Source organism: Salvelinus sp. IW2-2015, linkage group LG4p (assembly GCF_002910315.2).
Source record: "Salvelinus sp. IW2-2015 linkage group LG4p, ASM291031v2, whole genome shotgun sequence".
Taxonomy (NCBI): domain Eukaryota; kingdom Metazoa; phylum Chordata; class Actinopteri; order Salmoniformes; family Salmonidae; genus Salvelinus; species Salvelinus sp. IW2-2015.
This window is the reverse complement of record NC_036841.1, coordinates 17,671,989-17,684,718: the sequence shown is the minus strand read 5'-3', so window position 1 is coordinate 17,684,718 and position 12,730 is coordinate 17,671,989. Positions and strand designations below refer to the sequence as shown.

The following is a 12,730-nucleotide window of genomic DNA, read 5'->3' as shown; positions in this document are numbered from 1 at the left end:
CTTTCATGTCTAAGAAGCAACCATGCAGAGAAGGTGCATTTTATTCATGTAAAGAAAGCCCAAGTTTAGGAGTACACAATGTTACATATAAATGCATTGTGTAGAAAAGGCATCATGTGGAATAAGGAATTCTGATGCCTCTAATACATAGCATTTCTATCTGCAGCGTTCTAAACGTTCCACCCATTTAACTTATTGTTTACTTCCGGAGCATGAATTTCCATTGTGTGTGCACTGTAATGTATTTGATCTATTAACTTGCCCTCTTGGCCAGGTCTCCTTTGTAAAACAGGTCTTCTGACCTCAATGGAACTTCCTGGATAAATAAAGGTTCAATAAAATGCAAAACAATTACCATCATGGCCTCCTGTACTGTGAGGTGAGGCAGAAGCATGTCATCCTGCATGATGTAGCACGAGACCTTCCTGAAAGAGCGCAGGTCGCGAGGCTGTCCATTGATCAAGATCTCCCCCTTCATCCCCGTTTCCCTACAGACAGAGGGCAAAGCCGTACCTGGGTTATGCATTTGATCCATATGATCCACTTGATTTATATCTGTGTTTAAAAATGAAGTGAACAATAGAAATAGAAACAACAGAGAACAGATATTAACGTCAACATGAACACTTATGTCCGAAGTGGTCATCGATTGGAAGAGAACCAGTTCAAACATGAACCAGTTCAAACATGAACCAGTTCAAACATGAACCAGTTCAAACATGAAAACATCCACATCAAATAAAAATGGAATATATACAAAAATACATACAGTAATCGTTCTCAAAAATGTATTTCATGACATGGGTCAATGTTAAATGATTGCGAATGAACGTGCCGCTTGGCGTCACCCTGCGAGAGTCACAGCAAGGTAACACCAAGCTGCAGCAAGGCATTTTATAATTTCAACTTTTTAATGCCCAGAACTGTAGGTGTGGCGTGATTCTTGTAAGCTACTCATCTATCAGCGACCTTTACACCTATTGGGTGTTAAGTGTCAGGCCTGTAACTCACCTGTAGCCGGACAGAATATTCATCAGTGTAGATTTCCCAGCTCCTGAGGGACCCATGATGGCCACCAGGCCACCGCTGGTAAATTTCCCAGAGATCCCTTTCAGCAGGGTCTTGTAACCTGAAAGCCGGGTACAAAAGAAAGCAGAACCATATAAAACCCTCCATCAGCCTCACAATGGCACTTCAGTCTTTCAGCTTCACACAGTACCTACTTAAATCTGTCTCCAAACCATGTATTCCCTCCTCCTCGAATAAAACCCTCTGTGTTCCGGGTTAAAAGGGTGTACTTGTATTTTCTGAGTGAATGCACCCATCTGGGTGGGTGTCTATTACATTGTAATCTCCTCATGCTCACATTTCAGACTGCAGAACATGCTTGGTATTAGAAAGGTTCCCACCCAAACATGCTCATGGTGTGATTCAAATCAACCCACACTGTGGGAGTAACGTTTTTTGGGCTGCTTTTTGTGAAGCATTTTGTGCTGCATTTATAAAATATGCTTTATAAATGAAGTAATTTTTTATACGTTTTAGAATTCATTCCCTTTTTACATGAGCTGTTTATCTATTCTTGTAACGGCAGTCTAGCTCTTCCTCGGACGAGGAGAGGCGAGAAGGATCGGAGGACCAATGTACAGCGTGGTAAGTTTCCATGATTTAATATATACGAAGACAAGACACAATACAAAACAACAAACGTACTAACCGTCACAGTCCCGTGTGGCACAAACACYGACACAGGARACAACCACCCACAAAWYCCCAACACAAAACAAGCCACCTATATATGATTCTCAATCAGGGACAACGATTGACAGCTGCCTCTGATTGAGAACCATATTAGGCTGAACACAGAAACAGACAAACTAGACACACAACATAGAATGCCCACCCAGCTCACGTCCTGACCAACACTAAAACAAGCAAAACACATAAGCACTATGGTCAGGACGTGATCATTCTGTTTGAACAGCCCATTTGTGTCAATGGTGAACACACTGTTGTTCTAGCCCAGCACTAGCACACCCGATTCAAGACCTTGATTATTTACATCCGGTGTGTTAGTGCTGGGCTAGAACAAAAATGTGTAACCCAGTGGCCAAGGTCTCAGTACTAGAGTTGAGAAACATTGCCTCACTCTAAATCAATCATATATGATAACACTGTAAATAAAATGGAAATGAAATCATCCCCTAGCCATAAGCATGCAGAAGAGAGTGGAATGGCCTATATTAACCTGCTATTCACCTAATGGACACAGCTAGCTGAACGCTAATCCAGTTGATTGCGGTGGCTCCCAGTTTAATTGGATTTTCTGTTATAATCCTTCAGAGCGATACACAAATACCTCTGACCTTTTCTGTCCTCTTTTAATGGAACCTAGTGTTCCCTGCTAGGAGGAGAGGATGCACTTTAGTAACCTCTCCCTTGTGAGGACACAGCATGTAAGCCATGCAGTGTGCGCATAGACAGTAATTGACTGGTTCAGGAATGGCATGTTCATAACTTGTTCATTTGTTTTTTCTTTATTTCGACTATGTTCTACATTGATAATAGTGAAGACATCAACACTATGAAATAACACATATGGAATCATGTAGTAACCAAAAAGTATTAAACAAATTAAAATATATTTGAGATGTCTTGATGACAGCTTTGCACACTTATTTCATAGTTTTGCTGTCTTCACTATTATTCTACAATGTAGAAAATGGTAAAAAATAAAGAAAAATCCTTGAATGAGTAGGTGTGTCCAAACTTTTGACTGTTACTGTATGCCTAGTTGGTGTTGAATCCCACTATAAATGGTAGCTGCATCCTTCAACAGACAAGTGAAAATATATCCAAACCCGGGTTCACTATACTCATGTGATGAGTAACCTTTTGTCTGAGACTAAAGCTAATGCCTAGTCTTTAGCTCAGCAGGCTAACATGGTTTGAGTCGTGACAATTGTCAGCATGTTACAGCAAGAGAACTGAACAAACATGTGAGAAACAAATTCAAGTTCCATCGATCTATCCTACTCGGAAAGGGAGTTGGAGGAAAACAAATATCATGTATTTACAAAATCAATTCCTTTCAATTATTTGAATCCAAAGCATGACCCCATGAAACGTCACAGTTGTCGGTGTCCATATCTGCATGGTATCGGACAGAAATTGTCAAAAATGTTTTTCAAACAAACCTGGTAAAAACAAAGCAGCTAACCAAATTCTGCAAAGACTTGTATTACACCCAATGAGCACATCTAAACAATAGGATGAATCACCATTCATTGAATTGGTTGCATTCACTGAAATACCCCTTGCCCTTTGGCAAAATAATGACAGAATAGGCTATACAGAAAGGTCGAAATCACACACTCTGCAATCACACACTCACACACCAAAGCATTCCAGGTGAAGCTGGTTGAGAGAATGCCAAGCGGGTGCAAAGCTGTCATCAAGGCAAAGAGTGGCTATTTGGCGAATCTCAAATATAAAATATATTTTGATTTGTTTAATACTTTTTGGTTACTACATGATTCCATATGTGTTATTTCATGGTTTTGATGTCTTCACTATTATTCTACAATGTAGAAAATAGTCAAAATAAAGAAAAACCCTTGAATGAGTAGGTGTTCTAAAACCTTTTGACCGGTAGTGTATATCCATTGTTTAGCTGGAATGGAATGTTCATATCCTGTGTACACAGAGTGTACAAAACATTAGGAACACTTTCCTAATATTGAGTTGCACCCCGTTTGCCCTTAGAACAGCCACAATTCGTTGGGGCATGGACTACAAGGTGTCAAAAGCATTCCACAGGGATACTGGCCCATGTTGACTCCAATGCTTTCCACAGTTGTGTCAAGTTGGCTGGATGTCCTTTGGGTGGAGGACCATTCTTGATAAACACACAGGAAACTGTTGAGCTTGAAAAATCCAGCAGCGTTGCAGTTCTTGACACACTCAAACCTACTACCATACCCCGTTCAAAGGCACTTCAATATTTTTTCTTGCCATTCACCCTCTGAATGGCACACGTACACAATCCATGTCTCAATTGTCTCAAGGCCTGGAAATCCTTCTTTAACCTGTCTTCTCGCCTTCATCTTCACGGATTAAAGTGGATTTAACAGGTGACATCAATAAGGGATCATAGGTTTCACATGGATTCACCTGGTCAGTCTATGTCATGGGAAGAGCAGGTGTTCCTAATGTTCGATACAATTAGTGTATTTGACTGTGATATGTGGTAGTCTCACCTAGCTATCTTAAGATGAGTGCACTTACTGTAAGTCGCTCTGGATAAGAGCACCTGCTAAATTACAAAAATGTAAAATCTAAATGTTTTATTTAATTACATCTAAATGTATTTTATACACAGATCTCATATTACAGTACTTAATTATTATAATTTTTTCAAATTTAAATATTGATTTGTACATTTATTTATAAAACATTTAGTTATTTGTTACATTTCACTGTGTAAAACCTAGCAGAAAGAGATCTGGGCCCGTATTCACAAAGCACCTCAGAGTAGGAGTGCTGATCTAGGGTCAGTTTTGCCTTTTAAATCATAATGAATAAGCGTGAGAACCTGATCCTTGATCAGCCCTCCTACTCTGAGGTGCTTTGCGAATACGGGCCCAGATCGCTTTCTACATGAAAGATACATGAAGAATTAAAACCTGCTGTCAGGGGACATGGATGAGGACCTCCTCTCACTAAAAATAGCTTTGATATAGCTTTGATGGTTTAACAAATGACTATTCACTACTTTTGAATAATTTGGTACAAAAGAGTGTATTTCCATATTGAGAGTGAAATGACAATTGAAGAGTTTCATTCCAGAACACTATATATCCATTTTCAGAAATGTCGGTTAATTAGCTTTTATCGTTTAAATTAATTACACAAACAATTCTGATGCAAATTCCTTTTGGATGAGAGGCACAGATCACAGATTATCCTACAGAGTCTTGAATCCCTCCAGGGGAGAGAGAGAGAGAGAAAACATGACAGACATGATGCTACAGCACACAGACTAGTCAGAGAAACTCGACCATACAACTCTGATACTATATATTTGTCCAATCTGATTTTGCCACTGCCACTTTTAGGCTTTGAGAAGGAGATAGAGACAGACAGGCAGTCAGTTTCCTTTTCGTATTGACAACAAATATTTGCTGGACAGCTTGATGGCCCAGTTTCCATTTCGGTCAAGCAGGAACAATACAGGCTGTAATGTTGCTGAGGCCTAAAGCCTGGCAGGGGCAACGGTCAATTCCATGAGGTGCCCATCATCTGAATCAAACGTCAATTCAATTTAGATTACCTACATTTCCTTCATGCTCATTGTTGATGCGTTTTTTGTTTAAGTAGAATACATGTGCGCCACTGCATCTTACTGTAGGCTGCCTTTTTAATGATTAGGTTACATGTTAGATTAGGTTACATGTTTGTATTCTCTTCACTTCTATATCTTAATGCTGTCTGTATGTTTCTCTGACCTAGACAGACGGACAGACGCACAGACAGACAGAAGGTGCAGGGCTGCATGCCAATGAACATCCAGAAGGAGAGTGCTAATGAAGACAACAGTGCCTCGCTATGATGGGAGGAGGGCCCCTCCAGTAACGAAGTGCCAGAGCTACTAGCCAGCTGTGCAGTTGCGTCAACACGGATTCCCAGAAACAGTACCACCAGCACCCAATTCCAAATGCAAAGCAACCTTGCTAACAACTCTCTCTCTCTCAGCTCTTGTGGGAGAGCAATCACTTACCCGGAGGGAGTAAGGATGTGCCTATTCAAAGGCTAACTAGTAATAGCTTACTTTGTTTACAGTAATTTGTATGATGGCACGTCTTTGAAGCAATAGCCTTCCGGCCCTCTCAACATCAAATCAACTTTTATAATGGTTGGTGATTCTTAAAATGGTCAGTGGGATGGAGTGTTGTCGGTCAGCTTATTCCTCTAAAAGGTGATGTGGGGTCCCTAACTGGAGCTGATACTTGTTATGTGTTATCTAAACACTAGATGTTACAAGCTTCATTGAACCTTAAAATAAGATCCCTGCAAAATCAATCTAGTGGCTATTTCTGCCTACAAATATGCAAATCCACATTTATATATGATAATCCACTAGACATAACAATCATTGCGTAACATCATGCAGCTCTGCGAATCCATGTAAAAATTTCTCTAGATATACAGTCGCTAGTAAAAGTTTACCCACTCCTTGCACAATCTTCATATTTTTCTGCCTTAAAATTACATCTAAAGAGGCAATATCTTATTTTTTTTATCCTACCAATCTACACAACCTACTCCAGATTTTCAAAGTGAAAGAGAAAATATAGAATTCTTTTCAAATGAATAAAAAGTAATATTAAGATGTTTGATTGCGTATGTCTTCACACCCCACAGTTAATACTTGGTGGATGCATCTTTGGCAGTCATTACAGCTGTGAATAATTTCAAATAAGATTCTACCGACTTTGCACAACTCTTAGGGCAACATTTATTGATTGTTTTTGTCAAAACTGCTCAAGCTCAGTAAATTTAGTCTGGAATTATTGATGGACAGCATTATTTAAACATTGTCTCTAAATTTCAAGCAAATTTAAGTCAGGAATGAGACTGGACCACTCAGACACCCATTGGAAAGCTATTCTGGTGTGTCTTTGGTATTAAAATTTGTGCAATTGTCCCACTGAAAAATTAAACTCTATACCAGGGTTAAGTTTTCCTAAGAATGAGGCAGGGTTTGTGCTAACTTTTTACCTAGGCTTTGCTCCTTTCATATTTATTTTGATCCTGAAAAACTCCCCCGTCTCTTTCGGTAACAAGTCTGCCCACAAGGTGATGCTGGAATTTTCAAGGAGCGGGACACTAATCAAGATGCGTATACAAAATTCCGCTACGACCTCCGACGAGCCATCAAACAGGCAAAGCGTCAATACAGGACTAAGATCAAATCTTACTACGCCGGCTCTGACGCTCGTAGGATGTAGCAGTGCTTGCAAACTATCACGGATTACAATGGGAAACCCAGCTGCGAGCTGCCCAGTGATGCCTGCCTACCAGACAAGCTAAATGTCTTCGATGCTCGCTTCAAGGCAAGCAACACTGAACCAGCATCAACTGTTCCAGACTACTGTGTGATCTCGCTCTCCGTAGCCAATGTGAATAAGACCTTAAACAGGTTAACATCCACGAGGCCGTAGGGCAAGATGGATTACCAGGATGCATACTGAGAGTTTGCGCTGATCAGCTGGCAAGTGTCTTCACGGACATTTTCAACCTCTACCTGACCCGATATGTAATGTTTCAAGCAGACCACCATAGTCCCTGTGCCCAAGAATGCCAAAGTAACCTATCTAAATGACTATCGCCCAGTAGCGCTCACATCTGTAGCGATGAAATGCTTTGAAAGGCTAGTCATGACTCACATCAACACCATCATCCCAGACACCTTGGACCCACTCCAATTCGCATACCGCCCCAACAGATCAACAGATGACGCAATCTCTATTGCACTCCACACTGCCCTCTCCCACCTGGATAAGAGGAACACCTATGTGAGATTGTTGTCACTGACTACAGCTAAGCATTCAATCCCATAATGCCCTCCAAGCTCATCACTAAGCTCAGGACCCTGGGACTGAACACCTCCCTCTGCATTTGGATCCTGGACTTCTTGACCGGCCGCCCCTAGGTGGTGAGGGTAGGCAACAATATATCCGCCATGTTGACCCTCAACATGGGGGCCCCACGACTGCGTGGCCGTGCACGACTCCAACACCTCATTAAGTTTGCTGACAACATGACGGTGGTAAGTAGGCCTGATCACAGACAACAATGAGACAGCCTATAGGGAGGAGGTCAGTGACCTGGCAGTGTGGTGCCAGGACAACAACCTTTCCCTCAACATCAGCAAGACAAAGGAGCTGATCGTGGAATACAGAAAATGGAGGGCCGAGCACGCCCCATCCACATCATCAACAGGACTATAGTGGAGGGGGTTTTGATTCAAGTTCCTCGGTGTACACATCAATAAGGACATGGCCCACACAAACACACACCAACACAGTTGTAAAGAAGACACAGCAACACCTCTTCCCCCTCAGGAGGCTGAAAAGATTTGTCATGGGCCCTCAGATCCTCAAAAAGTTCTACAGCTGTGTCACGCCCTGACCTTAGAGATCCTTTTTATTCTCTATGTTTGGTTGGGTCAGGGTGTGACTCGCGTGGGAAAATCTATGTTTTCTATTTCTTTGTTGTTTTGCCGAGTGTGGTTCCCAATCAGAGGCAGCTGTCTATCGTTGTCTCTGATTGGGGATCATATGTAAGTTGTGATTTTCCGTTTGGGTTTTGTGGGGTGTTATTTTCTGTTTAGTGTCTGTGCCTGATGGAACTGTTCGCTTTCGTTTTTGGATTTGTTATTTTTGTTTGAGTGTTTCTTGTAATAAATATCATGAACACTTTCCGCGCTGCGCTTTGGTCCACTCTTCCTTTCACCGATGACGAGCGTTACAAGCTGCACATTTTGACTGGCTGCATCACCTCTTGGTATGAGAACTGCTAGGCATCTGACTGCAACGCGCTACAGAGGGTAGTGCGTATGGCCCAGTACATCACTGGGGGCGAGCTCCCTGCCATCCAGGACCTCTATACCAGGACCTCTAGGCCCTAAATATTGTCAAAGACTCCAGCCACCCAAGTCATAGACTGTTCTCTCTGCTGCCGCATGGCAAGTGGTACCGATACACAAAGTCTGGAACCAACAGGACCCTGAACAACTTCTACACCCCCAAGCTATAAGACTGCCTAAATAGTTAAAGTGGCAATATGTAACTTTTTGGGCGACCCGACCAAATTCACATAGAAATGTGAATTATAGATCTATCATTCTACTTGAATTATAGATATATCATTCTAAGAAGCAGTAGATCAGTTCTATGAGCACTATTTCAATGCTTCCCTTTCTTAAGTTTTTGCATCTTTTACTTTCAATTTTGTACACCAGTTTCAAACAACTGAAACAACAATATTTTGGTTTATGGGAAATATATTTCACAGCGGTTCAGATGGTACAATGATTCTCTACACTATACTAGCTTATTTTGTCACATAAACTGAAATTAGGCGACCTATTAGAGTTTTAGCAACCAGGAAATGGCGGATGGATTTCTGCATAGTGCAACTTTAACCAAATAGCTACCCGGACTATCTGCATTGACTACCATTTGCACTCTTTTGACTCATCACATGTGCTGCTGCTACTGCTTATTATGTATCCTGTTGCCTAGTCACTTTACCCCTACCTATATGTACCTCGATTACCTCGTACCCCTTCAAATCAACTCGGTACTGGTACCCTGTGTATATAGCCAAGTTATCATTACTCATTGTGTATTTATTCCTTGTGTTATTATCTTTCTATTGTTTTTCTATTTTTCTCTCTGCATTGTTGGGTAGGGCCCGTAAGCATTTTACTGTTAGTCTACATCTGTTGTTTGATAATAATCAATAATGCACCCACCTTTCTTTCCCCACCATGGTCCCTCAGGAACTGAGTAGCAGACATCTTTGAATTCAATGTTAACTGCTGGTCGACGTGGCAGGTAGGAAAAACGTTGGGCTTCAGTTAGACTGTTCTCCACTTTCTTGTGATGCCCATGTAATAATGGAGTCTGTTGACTTCTCACATGATTGGATACCACCTCATCGATAGATACACATACAGTTCTGGGGTCCAGCATCAGATCAGGAGGCCCATTGGTGTTCTGGTGATGATGGAGAGAGAGGTAAAATAGGTGGTTTGGGGTATAAAATGATTGAATTATCAAAAAGTTAGCAAACAAAGTGTGGCAGGTTACACTGGCCACCTCACCACTTGTTTTGATAACAATCAAAGACAATTTGTGTAATGCAAGGAATGATAGTCCATGACATCCAAATGATAGTTTCAAACATTTGAGGCTATACATTGTTTGTTTACGATCTTCTTATAAAAAAAAATTTGAGTAAAAAAACTTTAGGTTATTATAGACCAAGACAGTTTTGTTAAGCCTGAGAGGCATTTATAAGTTATATTCTTCAAGAATCAATGTCAATAATTGTAATTTGACCACTGAACAGATCCCAGACAACAATCAAACTTGAATACAATAAAGATATCTTAAAAAACAATTAATTGATACGACATGTACATATCTGATCATTTCACCTTTCAGATTACGATTTAAGCAAAGTGCATATTGGCATAGGCTACTGTAGGCTACTGCAGAGTCGCCTAATCTGTTTCTATCTATATGCAGTGTGCCGGGGTTACAATCGGACAAAGCTTAGCTTACTCTGAGCGCAAAGAAAAACAACAGCCATGCAATAATTAGCCTGATACTGATGAACTACATGGTATGTGTTAACTACATATGCAAATTTAGTAATTCAATATTGATTATTGAAGAATGAGGGCAGCCATTCTATCTATGGTTCATACACAAAATAATGCTGGGTTGTTTGGTTGACCCAACTGCTGGGTTAGAGGCACTGGGTCACTTAGTTGGATTGTTGTCATTTAGAAAGAGCAAGGTAGGTTTGTTGATGCTGGGTTATTGGTGCTGGGTTATTGAGACATGTAGATATGTACTATATGTAGTTCAGTAGGGGTGTGGCTTTCAGATTGTTGTAAGAGTAAATGTCATTCTTGTTCATCTGTTCTGTTGTATAGTTATCACATGTTATGGTAGAACATTTACATTTTTGTAGCTTCAATGAGCCTTACAGAAGTGTATAAGTTCCCTTAAAGCCTACACAAATCCCATTGTCGGGATAGATACCACCTTATTATAATATGTAATAAATAATCTTAATATTCTAGAAGAATGTGCGAAAATAATAACGATTTGAAGGAAACATTTCATTTGCAGTATCTAAACTTAACATGGTGAGAAGGAATGACATTTACTCTCATTAATAATATCTATCAGAAAGCCACACCCTAATAAGCCACGCCTCCTGAAAATAACCTAGTTACATAAAAAAACAACACAGCTGCTAGGTCAACCCAGCATGAAATTAAAAATACCAAATTGATGGTTAAATTAACACATGTTTGGGTAATCCCAACAACCCAGCATGTTGAGTTATTCACGCACCCCACCTGTCTTGGTCAAAATAACACAGCATATGCTCTTTCCAATATTTACCCAGCCCTGGGTTACCAAACAACCCAAATTGGGTTCTTTTTAAGCCAGCATTTTTTTTATGGCCATAAATTAAAACAAAAAACCTACATGAGAAACTCACACACTGATATAGTCATGTTGCCTAATAATCAACAAATATTGTTATCAATGTTGACATTATCATGATTTGAAAAGGCAAAACATCTATTAAAGTATTTCCCACAGTATTGACACAATCATAATGCGTTTCCATTATTTGTAGAGGGGTTATCACAGTTCATCTTCTCGTCTAGGCTGCCTATTATGATGAACAATTTGGGATGAACAGAACTGATCGGCTATGAAAAGCCAACTGTCATTTACTCCTGAGGTCCTGACCTGTTGCACCCGGTGATTATTATTATTTGACCCTGCTGGTCATCTATGAACACTTGAACATCTTGGCCATGTTCTGTTATGATCTCCACCCGGCACAGCCAGAAGAGGACTGGCCACACCTCATAGCCTGGTTCCTCTCTAGGTTTCTTCCTAGGTTCTGGCCTTTCTAGGGAGTTCTTCCTAGCCACCGTGCTTCTACACCTGCATTGCTTGCTGTTTGGGGTTTTAGGCTGGGTTTCTGTACAGCACTTTGTGACATCAGTTGATGTAAGAAGGGCTTTAGAAATACATTTGATTGATTTAAATTGGATTGATAGCTAAATGCTGATCAGACATGTTCATTTATAGAAATGCATTGAAAGAAATGCACAACTTGCCAGGCCAACATTGTAAATAAGCATTTGCTCATAATCAACTTGCCTGGTTAAATAAAGGTTTAATAAAAGGATGAAAATATGTCATTAAAGAAAATACCATCAATATTATCACAATACATTGTCACAATCACGTTATTCATGTTTAATGAATAAGAGTTTTCTTACCATTATGATGGAGTTAGTGACAGTGGCGTTATTAACAGAAAAGGCTGCCATAACACATTCCATTCCCCCTAGAATTTTTTTCTCCAATAAAAGGACAAAAATATCCCACCTAATAACCTGCACACATCTGTTGCATCGCCGCTTCGTGTGCACTGCGCTCATAAAAAAAAAAGTGTTCACTCTTTCCAGTTCTATTCTTTCCCGCGTGTCTTGCCTGCCTTGTGCCCAGGACGAAATCAGTATCCTATTTGTTTACAAGCGCACAACCAACCACAGTGTTTAGAATGTGACGTCACAGACTGGACCGGCGGCAACTGGAGGTGTATGGGTTGAAGGAGCATACATGGACAAAGACGCTCGCCTCTCTCCGGGTTGTTGTTCGTCGAATTGCACAATACGCATCTAATCTTCAATTTGCCAGACACGATGTAGGCCTACAATACAAACAGTATAGTAGGCTAAGTAGCTGAGCTGAGATTACGTTATCACACATACGCTGTCTGTGCGGGTCGCTACACTATAATACATAAACTGAGATCAATGGTGCTTTCAAGATAACTGGGAACTCGGGAATAACTGAGGTCAAGTCATAACGGTTATCTTCAGTCGGAGCCAGAAAGA

General features: G+C 40.6%; 1 protein-coding gene across 1 annotated transcript in view; it reads right to left on the bottom strand.

Annotated features, from left to right (window-relative positions):
- Nucleotides 1-12,496, bottom strand: part of LOC111960627 (ATP-binding cassette sub-family G member 1) — a 33,290-nt gene extending 20,794 nt beyond the window's left edge. Inside the window, exons 1-4 of the mRNA XM_023982704.2 lie at nucleotides 12,110-12,496; nucleotides 9,542-9,785; nucleotides 1,012-1,129; nucleotides 356-488 (exon numbers count right to left, since the gene is read on the bottom strand). Coding sequence (XP_023838472.1) covers nucleotides 356-488; nucleotides 1,012-1,129; nucleotides 9,542-9,785; nucleotides 12,110-12,271 — 657 coding nt within the window. The 5' untranslated portion in view covers nucleotides 12,272-12,496. The remainder of the gene's footprint in view (nucleotides 1-355; nucleotides 489-1,011; nucleotides 1,130-9,541; nucleotides 9,786-12,109) is intronic.
- Nucleotides 12,497-12,730: the final 234 nt, after the last annotated feature.